Source organism: Pipistrellus hanaki (genome assembly GCF_964339955.1).
Source record: "Pipistrellus hanaki genome assembly, chromosome: 1".
NCBI lineage: Eukaryota > Metazoa > Chordata > Mammalia > Chiroptera > Vespertilionidae > Pipistrellus > Pipistrellus hanaki.
Window position 1 is genome coordinate 105,685,694 of NC_140503.1, and position 23,460 is coordinate 105,709,153.

The window sequence follows — 23,460 nt, forward strand, 5'->3', positions numbered from 1 at the left end:
TTAGGGGTGACCAGGCTTGCAAGGGAGGACAGTTAGGGGGGACCCAGGCCTGCATGGGAGAGCAGTTGGGGGGGAGGACTAGGCCTTCAGGGAAAGGCAGTTGGGGAGGACCCAAGCCTGCAGGGGAGGGCAGTTAGGGGTGACCAGGCCTGCAGGGGAGGGCAGTTAGGTGTGATCAGGCCTTCAGGGAGGGTAGTTAGGGACAATCAGGCTGGCAGGAGAGCAATTAGGCATCAATCTGGCTGGCAGGGGAGTGGTTAGGAGGTGATCAGGCTGGCAAGCAAAGTGGTTAGGGGCAATCAGGAAGGCAGGCAGGTGAGAAGTTGGGAGCCAGCAGTTCTGGATTGTGAGAGAGATGTCGGACTGCCTGTTTAAATGGACAGTCGGACATCCTTCAAGGGGTCCCAGATTGAAGAGGGTGCAGGCTGGGTTAAGAGGCACCTCCCCCCACCCCTGTGCATGAATTTCATGCACCAGGCCTCTAGTATAATCATAATACACTACCTAACTCTCAAGTAAAAATACTTACATAATAGTTGCATAACCATATAAATTTAAAAAGTTTACTAGTTTTCAATCTTTAGAAAATACAACTGACAAATGTTATGATTACAGATCTTCATCTTAAAATGTAAAAGTATAGCTCATAGAACACAGCAAAATTACTAGAACTCCAAAGGAGAGAAAATTGTAGAGTAAAAAACTTCAAAACTTCACCCCTCCATAACAGCAACAAATATGCTAGCAAGAACTGTCAGATAACCTTTTTCTGAATTCTGGAAACTAATTAGGGGAATGCTTACGAAAAAATGCTTAATTTCAATATGAGAGTTCTGTGGCATTTTAATTTACCTTGTTATATACTGCCTTATTCCTCAGCTCAGTGGTAGCCTTTAAGATGCAGCTCACATTCTATGTGCAGATTGCTGGTACTAGAAGAAGTGAAATGTATATACTAATAAAAGCCTAGGTGGTGTCTTGCCATGGTGTCACATGATGACCACCACAGGATAGCCACCCCCACACAGTCACAAGATGGCCAGCTGGGGAAGGAAGTTATGGGTAATTAGGCCAGCAGGGGAGGACAATTGTGGGCAAACGGGCTGATAGGGGAAGGCAGGTGGGGGCAATCAGGCTGCCAGGGAAGGGCAGTTGGGGGTGATTAGGCTGGCAGGGGATCAGTTAGGCATCAATTAGACCAGTAGAGGAACTGTTAGGGTGTGATCAGGATGGCAGCAGTAGTGGATAGGGGCAATTAGGCAGGCAGGAAAGCGAGTGGTTAGGAGCCAGCAGTACCGAATTGTGAGAGGGTCTGGGGCTAAACAGGCAGTCAGACATCCCCCAAGGGGTCCCAAATTGGAGAGGGTGCAGATTGGGCTGAAGGACACGCCTCCTCCAGAGCATGAATTTTGTGCACTGGGCCTCTAGTTTAATATAATAATGCATTAAATAATAATTACAAATCTAGCAGCTGATTTTGCCTTATAATCTCCACCAATAAGTTGCTATCTCCAAAGTTTTACCTTTATGGCTTCATATATTAATATTAACTTTCTTCTTAATAGGTGTTAGTCTATTAAAAAGCATCAGACCAAAATAATGCAACGGTTCTTCCATGACACTTTGAACTTACATCAGTACAAAATAAATATTTTACCAGAAATTGTATATCCTTTCCTAATGATTCATTACTGCTCTCCGTATCTTCTTCACTGAACCTATACATCACTTTTCCCACCATTCTCAAGACTCTTCTTTTGTGCTCCTTGCTTAAAACTCCTCTGATATTATGGAACTCCCAATCAAAATTCTGAAACTCTTGGCAGTAACTATAAAATACAAAAATTTATACAATAGATAATTCCTCTTGGAACTGAATGCTTGTTTTTGAGAACATGAAAGTGAAGACTCTATAATTTTAAGTTATTTTAGAGGGTCACACATTTTTTTGGCCATAAACTGCTTAAAAAGTTCAAAGCGTCAGAAAAGTCACCTAATAGTGTAGAATCCACCTATCAGAGTTAGTTTTGCCAAGTAAAAGAGCCAATTAATAAACAAAGACACTCTTGCATGCCTTCACCTTCCCACACTAGTAAAATTTGAATAGTGAACAGTCCTGTAACAAAGGCATAGAATGGGTGGCTGAGATTGGAAGGAGATAAGGCTTGTCAATGTTGACTACTTTGGTCCTTGGTTCCACACCTAGCTCTCTACCATCAGTAACTTCAGTGTTGATCATAATAACTTGAATTGATCTTCTGTCCTCTGATGACCCTTCACTTTTACTCTTCAACAACCCATTCCCATTGCTATGACAATGGCCTCCAATTGTTCTTAGTGTTGTCATTACTTAGGTTATGTTCCACTTCTAAAATCTTCAACTTCAAAAACTTACTCTGACCATAAATTCCCCATATTCCAACTCAGTATTAACTTTCTTACTTCATATACTTCTCATCATCAACTTCATTTAAATTTTCAATCCCCAAAACTCTAAATTTTTGCCCAATCTGTTGGCAACCTTCTACTAGTATATTTTATTTCTCAAAAATCTAGTCTAGACCATATGGCCCATCATTTCTTTCTTTTGTCATTATACTTTAAATTTTTATTCCTAATCTTCGATCCTATATCTCCTTATTTTTTTTTATTAGATTTTTAACTTCTCTACTGTGATACCTAGCTATTATGTGTTCCTGGAATACACACTTAATAATTCAGACTACAGATGCTATAATTTCATGATCTGTAAACTCACTTACACATAATTTTCCTTCAACCTTTCAATACTTTCCCAGTTAGCTCCCTCTGAATACCAAAAAAAGACCTGACAAAATGAAGAGATATACCATGATTTTTAAAGTGATGATTTATTATCTTAAGAATGTAAATCTTTGAAAATGAATAACTTAAATGCCATTTGAATAAGATTCTAACATTTCTATTTATATAAAATAATTTTATAGTTCATATGCCAGAAAAAGTGTGTAAGAATTAAAATATTGAAAAGAATAATGAAAGCAGATTTTCCTACAAAACTACAATTGCCCAGTCAATATGGCTCAGTAGTTGAGTGTCAACCTATGAACCAGGAGGTCACAGTTGGATTTGCTGTCAGGGCATATGACTGAGTTTTGGGCTTGATTCCCAGTGTAAAGAGGAGGCAGCCAATCAATGATTCTCTCACATCATTGATGTTTCTCTCTCTCTCTCTCTCTCTCTCTCTCTCTCTCTCTCTCTCTCTCTCCCTCTCTCCCTTCCTCTCTGAAATCAATAAAAATATATTTTTTAAAAACTACTTTAATCAAAACAGTCTGGTATTGGCATAAAAACATATTAAATAGGTTGTGAAATGGAACAGAAAGGCCATACTAGAGGTCCAATGAACAAAGATTTGTGCAAGAATGGGCCTTCCTTCCCCTGGCTGTTGGCACCGCTACCTTTCCACTTGGGCCCGGAGCTACCATTCCACCTTCTCATGCTTCCCAGAGGCCCAGAGCATCTGGGATGGTGCAGAACACCTGCATCATCACCTTGGTTACAACACAAGCATCCTGTTCCACACCCTCACATCTGTGTATGCAAATTAACCCATTTTTGGTGGGTTAATTTGCATACTCACTCCTGATTGGCTGGTTTGTGTTGTGAAGTTATGAACAATTAGCATGTTACTCTTTTATTAGGTAGATATTTATGGGACTTTAATATAAGATGAAAATGGCATTCTCATTAAAAAATAGGAATAATAATCAAGTAATGTTATTATTAGAAACCTGACTTGTCTACTGAAATAAAATCAAGTTAGACTCCTACCTAACACTGTATTAAAATAAAATTGATGGAGAAACCAAGATGGCAGCATAGGTAAATGACTAACTGCAGCCTTGCACAACAATTTCAAAAAAATACAACTAAAATACAAAATGGACATTATCCAGAACTACAGGAAAGTTGACTGACTGGAAATTCTACAACTAGAAGGTAAGAGAAAACCAGAAGGAAAATCAGAGGAGCTGTAAAAGCCTAAGGTATGGAGACACGGTGCGCACATGGGAAGAGGACTGAGCTGGAGAGGAGGGGGTGGCTGAGTGCCTGACTGGCGTTCCCTAGCAGGAAGGAGATAAAAGCTCCTGACTGTGCTGAACCCCAGTTTCAACTGCACTGAACCCCAGTTCTGGACGAGACCCTGGGGACCCAGGCTCATAGAGAGGGAATCTAGGCTATAAGGCAGAAACTCAGGGGAGCAGCGAAAGGCAGAGTCCCGGAGGACAGTCCGTCCTCTTCACGTTGCGTGAAGAGGATGGACTGTTGACTGTGCCGCTGGATTGCCCTAGCAGGAAGGAGACAAAAGCTCTGGACTGCACTGAATCCCACTTCCAAACCAACTTCCAACTGAACTGAACCACAGTTCGGGGTTCATTGGGGGAGAGACTAGACTGTCTGGTAGTGGGCAAAACTCGAGGGCACCTTTCTCTCAGAAGTGCTTGCAGCAAGTACCGAAGGACACTGAGGAACACTGAGACTCAGGAACCTCATAGGGCAGGGCTAACTGGAAGCTAAGGCTGTAGGCTATACCCTGAAACTCCGCCCCATCCAAGCTGAGCACAGAGGCTTTTGCAATTTTCCAAGTCTAGTCGAATAAGGCTGTCTCTGGGCATAGACACAGCTTATCCTCACAGCCAATTTGGCCTGGAGGTCAGTTCCTCCCAGTGATACCAACAATAATCAAGACTTAACTACAATAAGGCTGTACACACAGTCCACAAAGGGGTGCACCAAGAGTGTCCACCTCAGGTAACTGGGAGGCTGACCCACTGTACCATATAGGACACCTTAGCACACAAAGCCACCCTACCAACTCAGGGAACTGTGAAAATGTTGAGACAAGGAAATAGATCACAAACGAAAGAAATGGAAGACAACAAGCGACTGGATATAGAGTTCAAAACCACGGTTACAAGGTTTTTCAAGAATTTCCTAGAAAAGACCAATAAAATAAATGAGACCTATGAGGATATGAAAAGGGATCAACTAGAAATAAAAGGGGATCAACTAGAAATAAAGACTACATTGTCTGAAATAAAAAATATTATACAGCCTCCTAAAAACAAAATGGAAGATTGCAAGAATCAAGTCAAAGATTTGGGACATAAAGAGCCAGAAGATACTCCTCCGCAAAAGCAAGAAGACAAGAGAATCCAGAAAGTTGAAGATAGTGTAAGAAACCTCTGGGACAACGTTAAGTGAACCAACATCAGAATTATGGGCGTCCCAGAAGAAAAGAGAAAGCAAGATACCGAAAACATATTGGAAGAAATAGTGACAGAAAACTTCCCCCACCTAGTGAAAGAATTAGACTTATAAGTCCAGAAAGCGCACAGAACCCCAAATAAAAGGAATGCAAAGAGGACCACACCAAGACACATCATAATTAAAATTCCAAGAGCAAAAGACAAAGAGAGAATATTAAAAGCAGCAAGAAAAAAGCAGGTAGTTACCTATAAAGGAGCACCCATACGACTGTCAGCTGATTTCTCAATAGAAACCATGCAGGCCAGACAGGAATGGCAAGAAATATTCAAGGTGATGAATAGCAAGAACCTACAGCCAAAAATAATCTATCCAGCAAAGCTATCACTCAGAATCGAAGGCCAGATAAAGAGCTTCACAAATAAAAAAATAAGCTAAAGGAATTCATCACCACCAAACCATAATTATATGAATTCCTAAAAGGTGTTCTTTAGGAAGAGGAAGAAAATAAAGATAAAAATTATGAACAACAAATATGTAACTATCAACAAGTGAATCTAAAAACCAAGGGAATTAAAAAATCCGATGAATAATATTAACTGGTAAATATAATAGAATCAGAGGCATGGAAGGGGAGTGAACTGATGATTCTCAGGGAAAAGGGGAATGGGAGATGTGGGAGGAGACTGAACATAAACTGTGCACCTATGGATGAGGACAATGGGGGTTGGGGAAAGGGCAGAGGGTGGGGTGGAAATCTGGTGGAGGGGAGCAATGGAGGGGGGAAAATGAGGAACATTTGTAATAATATGAACAATAAAGATTTATTTAAAAAATAATAAAATAGTCAAGAAAAAAATAAAATAAAATTGATGTATTAGAGGAGTAACTTTTAAAACCTTATTAAAAGTTTAGAATAAAATTTGCAAGATTATTTGGATAAACTTAGGCTAGGAAACCTTAAAGGAGACAGAAAAAATATTTTTTTAAAAGAGAAATTATGTAGTATTTCATAAATCTAAAGACCAATATATAAAGTTTTAACTTTATAAAGTATCATAGTTCTAATCAAGTAAAATTATATTTTGACATGTTTAAATGATATTAGAATGATGTATTTGTTATATAAATGATGTATTTGTTATATAAATGATATTAGAATGATGTATTTGTGATAATTAGAATTTTTTTTTTTAATCATCATCTGAGGCTATTTCCCATTGCTTTTTTAGAAAGAGTAAGGGAAAGAGAGAAGGAGAGAGAAACACTGATTGGTTGCCTCCTGTATTCGCCTTGATGGGGGATTGAAAATACAACCTAGATATATGGCCTGACCAGGAATCGAACCTGCACACTTTCGGTTTATAGGATGGCACTCCAACCAACTGAGCCACCTGGTCAGGGCATGGAATTTCTATTTCTTATGTCCTGATTTTATTTATTTATTTTTTTTAGTTAAAAGAATTGAAAAGCTGTACATGTGAATACCTAAGAGAACTCAAGAAAATACATTGATCAATATAAAATAATCCTATAACTAAAAATTTTTAAGTTTGTCTAAATATATATCTGACTCTTTAATGCCAGAAAACTTACAAAATATAAACTATTGCCTCTTAAATTACTTTCTTTACTACCTTATTTACTTTATAAAAAGCTTAAAGAACAGGAGCTAAAAACTTGACATAAAAAACTACATTATATTTGGTTTGAAATATGTGCTTTATCACCTAAAACAAAATTGAAATTTTCTCATATTTTTAGGCTTTATTTTAAAATTTTATACATATATATTTTAAATTACAAATAAACTATAAAGATATATATGCTTTATGTCTCTCTCATTTACTTGCTTAAGAGGAAGAGAATTATGCAAAGTCTAGATAGTATACTCAGATATTTTAATAAACCAGGAGATATGAATTATATGACACATGTAATTGGAAAAAAAAAGTTTTGAGCCACAGGAATAGAGAGATATTATAAAACAAAACTGGAGTAATTATTCAGATTTTATGCTGAATTGCTTAATTCTACTAGTTAAGGAGTAAGGTTTTGTGCTGGCTGCTGGGGCTACCATTTAGGTCAAGAGCATCAGGATTCTTTTTCCTCTTGAAACTTATATTCAAATCTGAAAAACAAATCTGAAACAATTATCCACTACTCATTTAATTATGGTTATGGTAAATGCTAAGAAGGCAAAGTGCAGAGTCCTGAGAGATAAAAGGGGTATCTGATCTAGTGTATTTTTTGGGAAAGTAGTTGGGGAAGGTTTTCCAGGGGATATGAAGTCTAAATTTAAGACCTCCAGGCTGAGTTGGAGTTAAAGCTAGGGTAAGATGGGGGAAGCCAGGCAGGGAAGTGGTGTCAGGGGAGAAGACAAACTCTTTGCAGGAGAAAGGCTGAAAGTCACTGAGGCTTCAGTGGGAGAAAGGATAAAATAGGTGAGGCAGGCAGGGGGGGTCTCATAGGCTAAATTAAGTAATCTACATGTTTTTTTTTCCCTTTGACAAATAAAATACCACTGAAGGTTGTTGTGTGTTGTTTTTGTTTTTTAATTGGGGGTCAGTTTGTTTTTTCAATAATTCCATCTTAACTTTCAAATGTAAACTTCTTAAGTTCAGTAGGTTTTCTTATGAAGACTATTGTTAAATAATTATATGTGAAATGGCTTCCCATTTCTGCTTCAAATTCATGTCTTCAAAGACTGGTATCTGGAAAGAATACCATTGCATACCCTGTTTCCTCTGGAAATGCAGAGGTGGTGCTTCCATCCATCGGACAGGGGTCCAGAGAAGGAGAGTCAGAATTTTTTCTATCTTCATTTGTAGCAATATTGGTTACTGGATGTTGCAAGTCCCACTGTCGTGCTATGTTGTTAATTGTTAACCTTTTCTTCTCCTGTGAAAAAGTTTATTGTAACAAGTTCATAAAGCAATTTTGCTGTAGGGGAATATCCAAAGTGCATACTTATCACACTTTTAAAAGGAGTCCATTCCTTAAAAGTAGCTATCAAATTTGTATTTAAAAAAATATATTTTTGTTGGCTTAATAGAGGAAAGGAGAGGGAGAGAGAAAGAGAAACATCATTGATGAGAGAGAATCACTGATCAGCTGCCTCTTGCATGGCCCCTACTGGGGATAGAGTCTGCAACCAGGAATTGTACTGCTCAATCAGTGAGCCACACCAGCCAGGTCAAATTATTATTCTTAAAACAAAGTACAACTGGCCTTTATTTACTTTGTGCATTTAAACATCTTAAAAATTGTCTATCATCCTTAAAAAAAAAAGAAACATGTACAAACAATAATTACTCCTATTGAAGATATAAAAATTTCACTACCTGAAAGTTTAACAGAAATTTATACACTTAAGTGTTATCTGAAATTTTAACTTAACATAAATTTACATACCTTTGTGTTTAAACAAAGAAAGAAAAACTGAATAATATTTTATTTTCCTACCCAATAATTAGGACTAATATGATGAAATGATCTTGGTGGGGAGGAGAAAGGGAAAGGAATTGATTAATGTTCCAAGCTTCACAGTATAAATTACAATGTCCAAAAATTAATAATTATGTACAGACTACTAAAAGAAATTATATAAATTGGAATATTTCTAGGCAACTAGTACCTTCCTAGATGAAGATTAAATAATTCATTATATGCAATGGATACCTTAGAGGAGTGATTCTGAAACTTTAGAGGGCCTTAAATCACAGAGAGCTTATTAAAATATTAATTGCTAGCTCAAACCCCATTCTGATTTAGTGAGTTTCAGGTGGGGTTCTTGAATTTGCTAATGAACTTCACTTTGAGAACCACTGATAAGGGCATTGGGGCTCCATTCTCTCACAGAAACTTGTTGAAAAAGTAGTTCCAGTCTACTGAAAGAAACAGTGACACATTGAAATATTTCTAGTCAACTTATATAAATGTATTGGAGAAAATAATCACTATTCTAGTCTATTAAAAAGTTAACTATAGCCGAAACCGGTTTGGCTCAATGGGTAGAGCATAGGCTTGGGGACTGAAAGGTCCCGAGTTCGATTCCGGTCAAGGGCATGAACCTTGGTTGCGGGCATATCCCCAGTAGGGGATGAGCAAGAAGCAGCTGATCGATGATTCTCTCTCATCGATGTTTCTAACTCTATCTCTCTCCCTTCCTCTCTGTACAAAATCAATAAAATATATTTTTTTAAAAAGTTAACTATACTATACTATCAAAAATTAACATTATTATATGGCATAGTAAAAGCTGAAAACAGACACTTTCTCTTTCTTTTAGGAAGTTTTTCACCCATTTGCTCATTTTACACATGTATGTGTATAATAATCACTTTTAGTTCCATCTCTGTGCCTATATTTGGTTATCTAAAATTTTTAGCATGTAGGAATGGCACTGAATAAAAAGCAATGACAAGGGTAATTAAAACTAAACTTTTAAAAAGTCTATTTCTGATTATAGCATTTTTTCTATTGCTTGATATTTCAAATTTGTCTATATAGCTAAGGAGTTATACATAATAAGCACATACTTCTGAGATTTTTTGACATTTTATGTATGTCCTTCTTATCTAAAATAGGAATCTACTATTCTACTGTAAATTATTTTCCAAATACTATCAAATAAAGAGGGAATATGCTAATTGATCATTATGACCTCACAAAGATGGCAGCACCCAGAGTCAGTAAGGAGGGAATATGCTAATTGACAGCCACACTCTGAAAGATGGCAGCATCCACAGCCACAAGATGGTGGTGCCCAGTCTCCTCAGCCCCACCAGGGCGACAGACACACAGCATGGCCTGGCCTGCCCTCAGGTGGGTCTGGCTGCTCCATGTGTCCGCCTCCGTTGTCCCCCCCCCCTTCCCTGTCCCTTCTGCCCCCCAGCCACCCAGGGCCAGCCCAAGGCACAGGCAAGCCTTGGATGTTGGCTGCCCAGCTGCCCAGGGCTAGCCCGAGGGACAACCAAACGACTGAACAAACAGGCTGTGTGGGGTGACCAGGCAGGCAGGGGGTGGGCCATGGGGGCAACCATACAACTAAACATGCAGGATGCAAGGGGCAACCAGGCAGGTGGGGGTATTGTGAAGGGCGACCCAGCTGGCAGGGGGGCTTTTGGGGGTGACCAGGACAACAGGAGTGCAGTTGGGGCAACCAGGTCGGCAGGGAGGCAGTTAGGCTGGCAGGGGCAGCAATGAGGGGTGACTAGGCACCGCCGCCCCCCTCCCTCCCCCCCGCCCCCCGCCATCTGATCTTAAGAAATTCTGTTTCAGTAATTTGCAGATGACTGGGATAATCCAATTTTTAACCTAAGCAATGCCATTATTTCTACTTATTTCCAAGACCACTTTAAAAGAGAGAGGGAGAGTGGGTTAATGGAGAGTGGCTATCATGAGGGCTCTATGCATTTGGTTTTCTGGCTGACTGGAGGTTGACATAGAGAAATATTTATGGATTTTTATTCATTTATTCACTCATTCACTTATGCATCTGACAACAGCAGTGGCATGGCAAGAAATAGTACTTTTTCTAAATGAACCAGTCAGAAGTTTGCCAGTATTAGTATCTGGCAATGGTAAATCTTGCTCCTTCAAATTTAAAAAATACTGCCTACAAAGGGAGGGTAGAAGGTGGGGGATAAGAGATCAACCAAAGGATTTGTAGGCATGCATATAAGCATAGCCAATGGACACAGACAGTAGGGGGCTGAGGACATGGGCTGGGGTGAGAGTGGCGGGGGAGAGGTCAATGGGGTGGGGGGAGACTTATGTAATACAGTTAACAGTAAGGAATAAAAAAAATACTGTCTACAACTATATTTCCTATAAGCCAATGTGTTTTTGGCCAACCATTAGGGATATTCCATTACAGGGAAAACTAAAATCTTATTCGCTAAATCAATAAAAAGTAAAGGTGCCAAGAGGAGGGAAAGCACATCTAATTAATGGAATGAAGGGAAACAAATGTGGGGAGGAGTCAGTACGTTAGAAATAACAGCAGGTGAGAAAAATCTTAGTATCCAGAGTAAGGATTCTAATTACTTTTGAAGTAGTAGTGCTGAGCTGAGAGGGCTTGGGGCCAAATTGTTTTTCTTTTTAGAGTAGGTTAAATAGAGTAGTTTTTTTTTAAGAGTAGTTTTCATAGAGTAAAAGACACAGATTAACATATATTCTTTGATCTGTTTTGACAAATGCATATACCTGTGTGTAATCCATAACCCCACCAAGATACACATTTTGAACACCCCCCTCCCCAACACACACACTTTTTCTTGTTTTGTAAATTTATTATATACAACTTGGCATCCCTAGTAGTCATTTTTTGAATTTTGAACACCATTTTAATTTAATTTTTTTAAAATTTATCTTTATTGTTGAAAGTATTACATATGTCCCCTTTTAAAAAGAAAAGCATCTAGGTAAGACACAAATGAGTAATGATCATCAGGGTGATATCCCTAGTTTTAGAGCACAGCATAGTACAAGACATAGGCTTTCAGCTGTCTTTATTATACATTGTAATGTTAATATAAAATATTTTAAAATAAAACATTTTATTTAGGGAAAGAAATATCTGATATGCTGAATCACCTAAAACCAGTTTATAACAAATTTGAATTCCTGTATTTCTCAAAATCATTACCAAATCTATAACAGAGAAGCTAACAGAAAGTTTTCAAATTTAGAACTTTAAATGCCATGAGGAAACACAGGTGATGCCCTTGTATGGAAACAAATGATAACTTCTGTTATATTTATTTTTATCTCTTCCTTTTAAAATAGTTTTTGCATGAGTTTTATAATGTACATTATATTGTATTTCAGAAGTACAAATTTATTTATAGGTAATAAACTTATAAAAAAATTTTAGGGGTGTTTATAAAAAACATTCTATTGATAGAAATGAACATTTTAGAGTTGAAAACCACTTTTCCAGCTGACTAGCTGGCTTCAGGGCAGTGGGTATGAGCATACACATGCATGCAGCCATGGGAGAAAATACCTTAAGCAAGGATTGTTTATGACTTTCCCGCCTCTTCTCTTCCTCTTTTTTGGCTACAACAGATGCCATTCGCCTTTCTTCTTCCTAAAGAAAAATTTTTTTAAAAAGTATTAAGTATTTAACCTCATTTATGCTAAATATCTTTGGTTCTATAAGTTTGGTTTTCTTTGTGAAAAGCATACTAACTTAACTAATAGAAACTATGCCCTTAAAGATAGTTATCATGTTCATCTTTATTTTGTTCTTTATTCTTAAAAATCCTACAGTCTTAACTCTACTCCCAACTATGGAGGTGAGATAAATCTAGCTAATTCAAGAGAGCAAAATGATGAGAGAAGAAAAAAGTGGGGAACAGATTGTATAAGCTTGTATAGTACACTGAGCACAATAGTTCCACATAGAAAGGCTTAAATTCTTTATTATGAAGATTAAAAGGATCAAAATGATACTTCCTTTTATTTATTTTCTTTTTTCCCCCATTTTTAAAATTAAGGTATTATATGTGTACATATCTTACCATTGCCCCCCTCCCCAACCCACTCCCATACATGCCTTCACCCCCCAGAGTTTTGCATCCATTGGTTATGCTTATATGCATGCATACAAGTCCTTTCGTTTATCTCTTATCTCTCCCATATCTCCCTAAACTTCCTGCTGTAATTTGACATTCTGTTTGATGCTTTACTGTCTCTGTATCTATCTTTTTGTTCAACAGTTAATAATGTTCTTTATTATCCATAAGTGAATGAGATCATGTGGTATTTTTCATCATTAACTGGCTTATTTCATTTAGCATAATGTTCTCCAATTCCATCTAGGTTGCTGCAAATTGTAAGAATTCCTTCTTTTTTATAGCAGCATAGTATTCCTTTGTGTAGAAGTACCACAGTTTTCTTATCCAGTCATCTGCTGACAGGCACCTAGGCTGTTTCCAACTCCTAGCTATTGTAAATTGTGCTGCTATGAACACAGGGGTGCATATATCGTTTCTGATTGGTGTTTCCAGTTTCTTAGGATATATTCCTAGGAGGGGGATTACTTGGTCAAATGGGAGTTCCATTTTTAGTTTTTTGAGGAAATTACAAACTGTTCTCCACAGTGGCTACACCAGTCTACAGTCCTACCAGCAGTGCACAAGGGTTCCTTTTTCTCCGCATCCTCACCAACACTTGTCCTTGGTTGATTTTTTGATGATAGCCATTCTGACAGGTGTGAGATGGTACCACATTGTCGTTTTGATTTGCATCTCTTGGATAATTAGTGACTTTGAGCATGTTTTCATGTATCTCTTGGCCTTCCTTCTGTCTTCTTTTGAAAAGATTCTATTTAGGTATGTTGCCCATTTCTTTATTGGATCATTTATCTCCCTTTTATTAAATTGTATAAGCTTCCAGTAGATGGTGGAGATTAAACCTTTATCAAGGATAACATTTACAATTATGTTCTCCCATACAGTGGGCTTTCTTGTTGTTTTGTTGATAGTTTCTTTTGCTGTAAAAAAAAAGCTTTTTATTTTGATGTAGTCCCATTTGTTTTTTTCTCTTTAGCTTTCATTGTCCTAGAGGCAATATCAGTGAAGAAGTTCTTTCGGCATATGTCTGAGATTTTGCTGCCTGTGGATTCCTCTAGTATTTTTTTGATTTCACACCTTGTGTTTAAGTATTTTATTCATTTTGAGTTTATTTTTGTTTATGGTGTAAGTTGGTGATCTAGTTTAATTTTTTTGCATATATCTGTCCAATTTTCCCAACATAATTTATTGAAGAAACTGTCTTGACTTCTTTGTATGTTCATGCCTCCTTTGTCAAACATTAATTGAACAGAGTGGTTTGGATCAATATCTGGATTCTCTATTCTATTTCATTGATCTATCTGTCTATTCTTGTGCCAGTACCAGGCTGTTTGGAGAACAGTGGCTTTGTAATATAGTTTGAAGTGTGATATTGAGATCCCTCCTACTTTATTCTTCTTTTTCAGGATTGCTGTGGCTATTCAGTTTTGTGTGTGTGTGTGGTGTTTTTTTTGTTTCTGTTTTTTATATTATTATTCCAGATGAATTTTTTGAGAGTTCTTTCTAGATCTGTGAAATATGCCATTGATATTTTAATGGGGAGTGCATTAAATCTATAGATTGCTTTGGGTAGTATGGACATTTTAATGATGTTGATTCTACCAATCCATGAACATGGTATGTTCTTCCATCTGTTTACGTCTTCTATCACTTTTTTTAGTGTCCTGTAGTTTTCAACTTATAGGTCTTTTACCTCCTTACTTAAGTTTATTCCTACGTATCTTAATTTTTTTGGTGTGAAGTTAAATGGGATTGCTTTTTTAGTCTCTGTTTCTGTAAGTTCACTATTGGTGTATAGAAAGGCCGTAGATTTCTTGACGTTAATTTTGTATCCTGCTACATTGCCGAATTCATTTATTAAGTCTATTAATTTTAACAATTTTATTTTATTTATGCTTGCAAATCAGAGTTTTATTTAATGATAAAATAAAAGTGAAAGCCTTTTAAAACTCTCCTTTGATATTAACAAATTATTCTCAATATTATTCCTTTTACTTTGTTTCTAAATTGATTTGGCCAGTCTAATTTCTTATATTTTAAAAACTGTTAAACAACATTATAGACAAGTTAGAAATATTTTAAAAATAAGTCATAATAACAACATCTTAACTCAAATTTTATCATTTCTCTATTATCTTATAATATTCACTATGAGCAAATTTTTAAAAGTTGTGATCCATATACATAATCTTGATCATATTTTCCCCTGAAGATTATAAAAATTTAACAGAGTAAATTATAACCATGTAACTTTTAATTTTTTTATCAAAAGATTTGTAGGCATTCAAAATTATGTTCCAATTTGAGAAAACTATTTCTTCATAAAAAAAACAAGCTTGAAAATATTTTCAGAGATAGGAAAATATAAAAAGCAATTTAGCACATTTGAAGAAAATCTCTTTTAAAAGAAAAGTTACAAAAATTGAAATTAAAAATTCAGCGGGAGGGTAATGCAGAGTCTATTTTATACAGCTGATGAAAAGTAGGTCAGAAGAAATGTTGTTACATGCTTTATGGCACCCTGAACAACACTTACTAGTAACGTGTTTCATTTGTATTATCTCTGGCAATATCTCTCAATTCTCTTACACCAAAGTGCTCCATAAAAGTATAGAACATGTCAGCTCTGAGCACATAATAATTATTCAATAAAAATATACTTAAAGAATGAATTATTGAATATACATCTTTGTATATTTGTTCAATAATTACCTAAAACTCTAACTGCTAAATAAAATGACAAACATATTTCTAGAGCTTTTGATACATTTGCAAATTTCCCTCCATAAATATAGTACTAATTGTATTCTTACCAGAAATAACATGATAAATAGTCATAGGAGCTGTTTACCCAATATTCCTGTATCTTCCTACATCCAGGCCACATTGTGAGATAGTACATCTGCCCCTCAAAGTTGAGTGTAGACATTGACTTGCTTTGGCCAATGCCACATGAGCAAAAGTGACATGTTTAGTTCTAGGTTGAAGCTTTCAGAAACATGTCTGATAAAGCTATTTCTCTCTCGCCTCTGTTACAGAATCTGCAAAGCTTCAGATAATTGGTACTTTGAAGGTCTTGGTCCTGGAACGAGGACAACACACAGCCAAGTTCTGGGACTACATACTATGGGCAGACAATTAGTATTAGCATGAAATAATCTTTGTTACTTTAATCTACTGAGGTTAGATAAATCATTACTGTAGAGTATCTGGCCTATTTTGTCCAGTATATAGGTTATTATCTATTATATTAAAATTAAGTAAGGTCAAAGGGGCCATGAAAATGTAGTCTAGAGGGTGAGCATTTATAAGTGCTTCTGAAAATAAGGAAAGACCTAGACTAAAGAAGTATATTGAGCATGCACAAAGAGAAACTATCACATTAAAAAGGAGACTAAAAATGCATACACTGGAAGCCTCTCCTTTGAGAAATGAGAAAATGAATGCTCTGAGAAGTACTTCCTAGGAGTTTTAATAAGGTCACACAGCTATTAACAGAACTAGAATCAGGACCAGAAGCTATGTCTTATAAGAAATGGAATTAATAATGTTTTTATACTAAGGATATATTTAAATGCATTTTATTGATTTTAAAAAGATAAAAAAGTTGAGGTTAATATTCAGTAGTAATCTGCCATATGATTTAGTTGTTTAAAAGGAAACAGAAAGTTAATGTGATCTGGGGGGAATTTAAAGTGTCTTTTACAATATGTAATATAGTTATGCTTTTTAAAAAAATTATTGTTTAAAGTATTACAAATAGGAGTACATATGTCTCCTTCCCCCCTCCCCACTCCATTGACCTTACCCTAGCCTTCCCTACCCCCCAGCACATGCCCTCACCCCACCCCAATAGTGTCTTGTGTACATTTGGTTATGCCTATATGCATGCATGCAAGTCCTTCAGTTGATTTCTTATTCCCCCACAACACTCCCCAGCTCTCCCACTGTAATTTGACAGTCTGTTCGGTGCTTCTCTGCCTCTGTATCTATCTTTTTGTTCATCAGGTTATACTGTTCTTTATTATTCATAAATGAGTGAGATCATGTGATATTTATCTTTCTCTGACTGGCTTATTTCACTTAGCTTAATGCTCTCCAGTTCCATTTATGCTGCTGTAAATAGTAAGAATTCCTTCTCTCTCCTTTTTTTTTTTTAAATTTTTATTTATTTATTTACTTTTAGCAGCCTAGTATTCCATTGTGTAGATGTACCATAGTTTTCTAATCTACTTATCTGCTGATGGGCATTTAGGCTCTTTCCAAATCTTAGCTATGGTGAATTGTGCTGGTATGAACATAGGGGTGCATATATCCTATCTGATTGGTGTTCCTGTTTTCTTGGGATATATTCCTTCAAGTGGTATTACTGGGTCAAATAGGAGTTCTATTTTTAAATTTTTGAGAAAACGCCATATGTTTTCCATAATGGCTGCACGAGTCTGCATTCCCACCAGCAGTGAAGCAGGGTTCCTTTTGTTCCACATCCTCTCCAGCACTTGTCATGTGTTAATTTGTTGATGAAAGCCATTCTGACAGGTGTGAGGATGTACCTCACTGTTGTTTTGATTTGAATCTCTGTTATGTGACTTTGAGCATATTTTCATGTCTCTTGGCTTTCTGAATATCCTCTTTTGAAAAATGTCTATTAAGGACCTTTGCCCATTTTTTGATTGGGTTATCTTTCTTTTGTTAAATGTTGGAAATTAAACTTTTATCTGAAATATTATTGGCAAATATATTTTCCTATGCAGTGGGCTTCCTTTTTGTTTTGTTGATGGTTTCTCTTGCTGTGCAGAAGCTTTTTATTTTGATGTAATCCAATTTGTTTATTTTCTCCTAGTCTCTCTTGCCTTAGGATTTGTGTCTGTAGAGATATTGCTATGACATATGTCTGCAATTTTGCTGCCTATGTAGTCTTGTAGAATTTTTATGGTTTCCCATCTTATGTTCAAGTCCTTTAGACATTTTGAGTTTGTTTTTGTGTATGATGTAAGTTGATGATCTAGTTTCATTTTTTGGCATGTATCTGACCAGATTTCACAGCACCATTTATTAATTAGGTTGTTTTTATTCCATCGTATGCTCTTGTCTCCTTTGTCAAATATTAATTGAGTATAATTGGTTGGGTCCATTTCTGGGTCCTCCATTCTGTTTCATTGGTCTATATGTCTGTTCTTGTGCCAGTAATAGGCAGTTTTGAGAACCTTGGCTTGGTAATATAGCTTGATGTCTGGTATTGTGATCCCTCCAATTTTGTACTTCTTTCTCAGGATATCTGTGGCTACTTGGGATCTTTTTTTGTTCCAGATAAATTTTTGGAGAGTTTTTCTATGTCTGTGAAATATGCATTGGTATTTTAATGGGATTGCATTGAATCTATATTTTACTTTGGGTAGTATGGACATTTCAATGATGGTGATTCTACCAATCCATGAACATGTTATGTTCTTCCATTTGTTTATGTTTTCCTCTATCTCTTTTTTCAATGTCCTGTAGTTTTCCGAGTACAGATTTTTTTTTAAATCCTTGGTTAAGTTTATTCCTAAGTACATTAAAATTTTGGGGTGCAATGGTAAATGAAATTTTTTTTTTCATTTCCTTTTCTCTGAGTTCATTATTGGTATATAAAAAGGCCATAGATTTCTGGGCATTAATTTGTATCCTGCTACATTGACAAATTCATTTATTAGGTCTAGTAGTTTTTTGTGGAGTCTTTGGGGTTTTCTATGTACAGTATCATATCATCTGCTAATAAGGACAGTTTTACTTCTTATTTTCCAATTTGGATGCCTTTAATTTCTTCTTCTTGTCTGATGGCTATTGCTAGTACTTATAATACTATGTCAAACAGGAGTGGTAAAGTGGGTATTCTTGGCTTGTTCATGTTCATAGGGGAAATTAGTTTAGTTTTTGCCCATTGAGTATGATGCTGGCTATAGATATGTCATATAGGGCTTTTATTATGTTGAGGTATGATCCCTCTATTTCTACTTTGCTGAGAGTTTTTATCAAGAAAGAATGTTGGATTTTGTCAAATGCTTTTTCTGCATCAATTGATATGACTATGTGATTTTTGTCTCTCACTTTATGTGATTTGCAAATATTGTATCATCCTTGCATTCCCAGTATAAATCCCATATGGTCATGGTGTATGATTTTTCTAATGTATTGCTGAATCTGATTTGCTAGAATTTTGTTGAGGATTTTAGCATCTTGTTCATCAAGGATATTGGCCTGTAGTTCTCTTTTTTTGTGGTGTCTTTATCTGGTTTTGGGATTAGGGTAATGGTGGCTTCTTAGAAAAAGCTTGGAAGTGTGCTTTCCTCTTGGATTTTTTGGAATAGTCTGATGAGGATAGGTTTTAGTACTTCTTTGAATGCTTGTTAGAACTCCCCTGTAAAGCCATCCAGACCAGGGCTTTTGTTTGCTGGAAGATTTTTTTTATAGCTGTTTCAATTTCTTTGGATGTTTTCAGCCTATTCAAGTGTTTTTGTATTCTTCTTGAATAAAATCAATTTTATTGATTTTCCACAGAGAGGAAGAGAGAGGGATAGAGAGCCAGAAACATCTATGACAGAGAATCATCTATCAGCTGCCTCTTGCACACCCCCAACTAGGGATGTGACTGCAACCATGGTGCATGCCCTTGACCGGAATAGAACCTGGGACTCTTTGTCCGCAGGCCAATGCTCCATCCACAGAGCCAAACAGGTTTCGGCTTGGTTGAGTTTTGATAGCTTATATTTTTCTAGGAATATGTCCATTTCATCTAGATTGTCTATTTTGCTAGAATAAATTTGTTCATTTTTTTTTTATAATCATTTCTATTTCTGTGGGATTGGTTGTTATTTCACCTCTTTCATTTCTGATTTTACTTATTTGGGTCCTTTCTCTCTGCTTCTCGGTGAGCCTGGCTAGAAGTTCATCAATCTTGTTTATCCTTTCAAAGAACAAGCTCTTGGTTTTGTTGATCTTATGTATTTTTTTTGTCTCTGTGTCATTTATCTCTGCTCTGATCTTTATTTTTTCCTTCCTTCTGCTTATGCTGGGCTTTTCTTATTGCTCTCTTTATAACTCTTTGAGTTGTAGGGTTAGGTAATGTATTACCATTGTTTCTTGTTTTTTGCTTTAAGCTTATAGAGCTATGGCCTTCCTTATCAAGACTGCTTTCATTGTGTCCTATAGATTTTGGATTGCTCTGTTTTCTTTCTCGTTTGTTGCAAAGATGCTTTTTATTTTTAAAAAAATATAGTTTATTGATTTTTTACAGAGAAGAAGAGAGAGGGATAGAGAGTTAGAAACATCGATGAGAGAGAAACATTGATCAGCTGCCTCTTGCACACCCCCTACTGGGGATATGCGCGCAACCAAGGTACATGCCCTTGACCGGAATCGAACCCAGGACCCTTCTGTCCGCAGGCTGACGCTCTATCCACTGAGCCAAACCGGTTTCGGCAAGATGCTTTTTATTTTTTATTTGATCTCTCTGGTAACCCAGACATTGTTTAATAGCATGCTATTTAGTCTCGAGGTGTTTGATATCTTTTGATTAATTTTATTGTTATTGATTTCTAATTTTATGCCATTGTGATCTGAGAAGACGTTTGATATGATTTCTACCTTCTTGAATTTGAAGAGACTTTGCATGTGACCCAATATATGGTCTATCTTTAAAAATGACCCATGTACACTTGAAAAGAATGTATATTCTGTGGGTTTGGAGTGAAATGTTTTGAAGATGTCAATTAATTCCATCTGACATAGTGAGTCATTAAGAATTGATATTTCTTTGCTGATTTTTTGTTTTAGAGAATTTGTCCAATGGTGATAGTGGGGTATTAAAGTCCCCTACTATGACTGTATTGCTGTAGATCTCTCCCTTGATATTCTCCAGAAGATTTTTAATGTATTTGGGTGCTCCTCTATTAGGTGTGTATACATTTACCAGTGTTATTTCTTCTTGTTAGATTGCTCCCATTAGTATTATGAAGTGGACTTCCTTATCTCTTGTTATGTCCTTCACCTTGAGATCTAATTTTTCAGATATATGCACTGCTACCCCAGCTTTTTTTTTTTTTCATTTCCGTTCACCTGAAAAACCTTTTTCCATCCCTTCACCATCAGTTTGTGTGAGTACTTTTTTCTGAAGTGGGTTTCATGTAGACAGCAGATACATGGTTCACTTTTTTCTTATCCACTCAGCTATCCTAAGTCTTTTGATTGGGGCATTTATCCATTTACATTTAAAGTTATTGATAGATACTTGTTTATTGCCATTTTTATTCTTTACCCCTGTGTTTTTCCTTCACTTCCCTTCTATTTCTTCTTTTTACAGCAGACCCGTTAGCATTTCTTGCACTGCTGGTTTGGTAATAATAAACTCCCTTAGTCTATTTTTGTCTGTGAAGCTCCTGATTTCACCCTTGATTTTGATTGACAACCTTGCTGGGTACAGTATTCCTGGATTCAGACCCATTCTCGTCTGGCCTGATGCATTTCTGTTGAGAAATCAGTCACTAGTTTGATGGGATATCTTTTGTAGGTAACTTTCTCTCTCTGGCCATTTTTAATATTCTTACTTTGTTGTTGGTGTTTGCCAATTTAATTATAATATGCGTTGGCATCGGTCTTTTTGGATTCATTTTGTTTGGGACTCTGTGAGCTTCTTGGATTTGTGTGAGTTTTTTCTTTCCTGTATCAGGTAGGTTTTCTGTTATTATTTTTTCAAACATGTTTTCTATTCTTGCTCTGTTTTCTTTCCTTCTGGCACCCCTATATGCAGATGTTGTTTCGTTTTGTGTTGTTCCAAAGTTCCCTTAGGCTTTACTCCTGTATTTTTTTAAAATTTATTCACTAGATTAGGGGTGTCGAACTCAATCAGAGAAGGGGCCAAAATCTAAAATCCAGCCTAAATCGCGGGCCGAATGGTTTACTGAACAGTCATAAACTGACAATGTCATAAACTGACAGCGGAGTGCAGTGATGACAGCGCGGTGCGGGCCACATTGCAAGGCCTGGCGGTCTGGATTTGGCCCGCGGGCCGTGTGTTTGACACATGTGCACTAGATTCTTCTCTGCTTGGGTATTTTTTTTTTCTACCTTGTCTTCTAGTTCACTGATGTGGTCCTCTGCTTCTTCTAGTCTACTGTTTATGCTTTCTCTTGAGCTCTTTATAGCAGCCATGTCTTTTTTTTTTTTATTTCTTCTTGGTTCTTCTTTACTTTATTTCCTCTTGGTTCTTACACATATTGTTCAATTTGTCTTCAATTCTTTTAATCAATCTTATGACCATTTCTCAGAATTCTTTCTCTGACATATTACTTGCCTCCATTTTGTTTACTTCCTTTTCTTGTACAGGTACTGCCTCCTTTTCTTTCATATTTGGGCTGTTTCTTTGTCTCCCCATTATCTCTCTTCTCTGGTTATCTGGTTATGTAGTTCTCTCTCTTCTGTGTTGATTTAAAGGTACAAAATACAAAACAAGGCACAATGCACAAGGCATTGAACACTAATGTATTCACAATTTTAATAACCCCAAGTAAAGGTTGCCACCAGAGAATAGAGAATTAGGGGATAAGAAAAAAAGAAAAGAAAAAAAAAGAGTGCAAAAATTATATTGAGAAAAGGAAAACAAGTAAAGAGAAAGAAAAAGAAGAAAAAAATATGTGCTGAGAAACTATTTATAAGGGGAGAAAACTCCAATAGAACAACCACTCTCTGCATCTGGGAGGTATTTCAGCAGCAGTGGAGGCTGTCCAGTCTGGGGAACCTGGTCTGGCAATCCCCAACAGTCCCTTGGAGTATAGCTGTCCCTCAACTCACAAATATACACTCCCCGTAGGACCACACATTCTCCTCCTTTTATTCTCTCACTCATGCACTATCTTGCAGTCTATCTTCTGATCTGCAGCCATCTTCTCACATAAGTATAAGAATATACTTATTCTTAATATAAGGCTGTATAGAGATAATGATAAATAAACTAAATAAAAATTTAAAACTTTGATACCTAGGTTCAAAAAATAGATAAATACTTAAATTCTTTTGTTCAGTAAATACTGATTTGGTGCCAATTAAGTATAAACTATTTCAGAACAAACTTTTAAAGAGCAAGTGCTGACTCATCTATTAAATATGAAGTAGAAACAGATTTGTTGTTTAAAGAGCCAATTTCAAACAGCACTGGGAGCTGTATGGAGCACGTCCTACACATACTTAATAGGTGATTCCATCAGAGTTTCTAAAAGAATCTGAGCTTCTATTAAAGACAGTAGGGCTTTCAAAGGAAAGCCAAACCTAGGGAAACTGGATATATGCCAAATCAATTAAAATATTGAGTGTTTTAAGGATTTTATATATCTGATGTCTGTATCAGCCCAAATACTTATAGAGTAACTAAAATTAGAAACAAAAAAAATAAACCTCTAATTTTAAAGATAAGCTATAACTCTGTTGCTAAGATGAAAAAAAGAGTGAAATTCTGGCATCTTCATGATAGTAGTTCAATTTCTGGGATAAAAGCCAAACCCTTTATGTAGCAAAAGAAAGAAATCTAGCTGGGGCTCAAAAAAATATTTAAAAAATGAATCTTTCCCCACATTTCATAGTTTGTCTTGGAGACCTA

At 36.3% G+C, this 23,460-nt stretch overlaps 1 protein-coding gene across 9 annotated transcripts in view; it reads right to left on the minus strand.

Annotated features, from left to right (window-relative positions):
* The window catches only part of LRRC49 (leucine rich repeat containing 49), a 182,350-nt gene that overhangs the window by 55,220 nt on the left and 103,670 nt on the right, over nt 1–23,460 (minus strand). For 8 of the 9 annotated variants that reach the window (XM_084885081.1, XM_084885079.1, XM_084885075.1 and 5 more), the window contains 2 exons: nt 12,263–12,346; nt 7,988–8,151 (listed from right to left, as the gene is read on the minus strand). In XM_084885081.1, coding sequence (XP_084741207.1) covers nt 7,988–8,151; nt 12,263–12,346 — 248 coding nt within the window. The remainder of the gene's footprint in view (nt 1–7,987; nt 8,152–12,262; nt 12,347–23,460) is intronic. The other variant, XM_084885076.1, reaches the window with a different exon arrangement.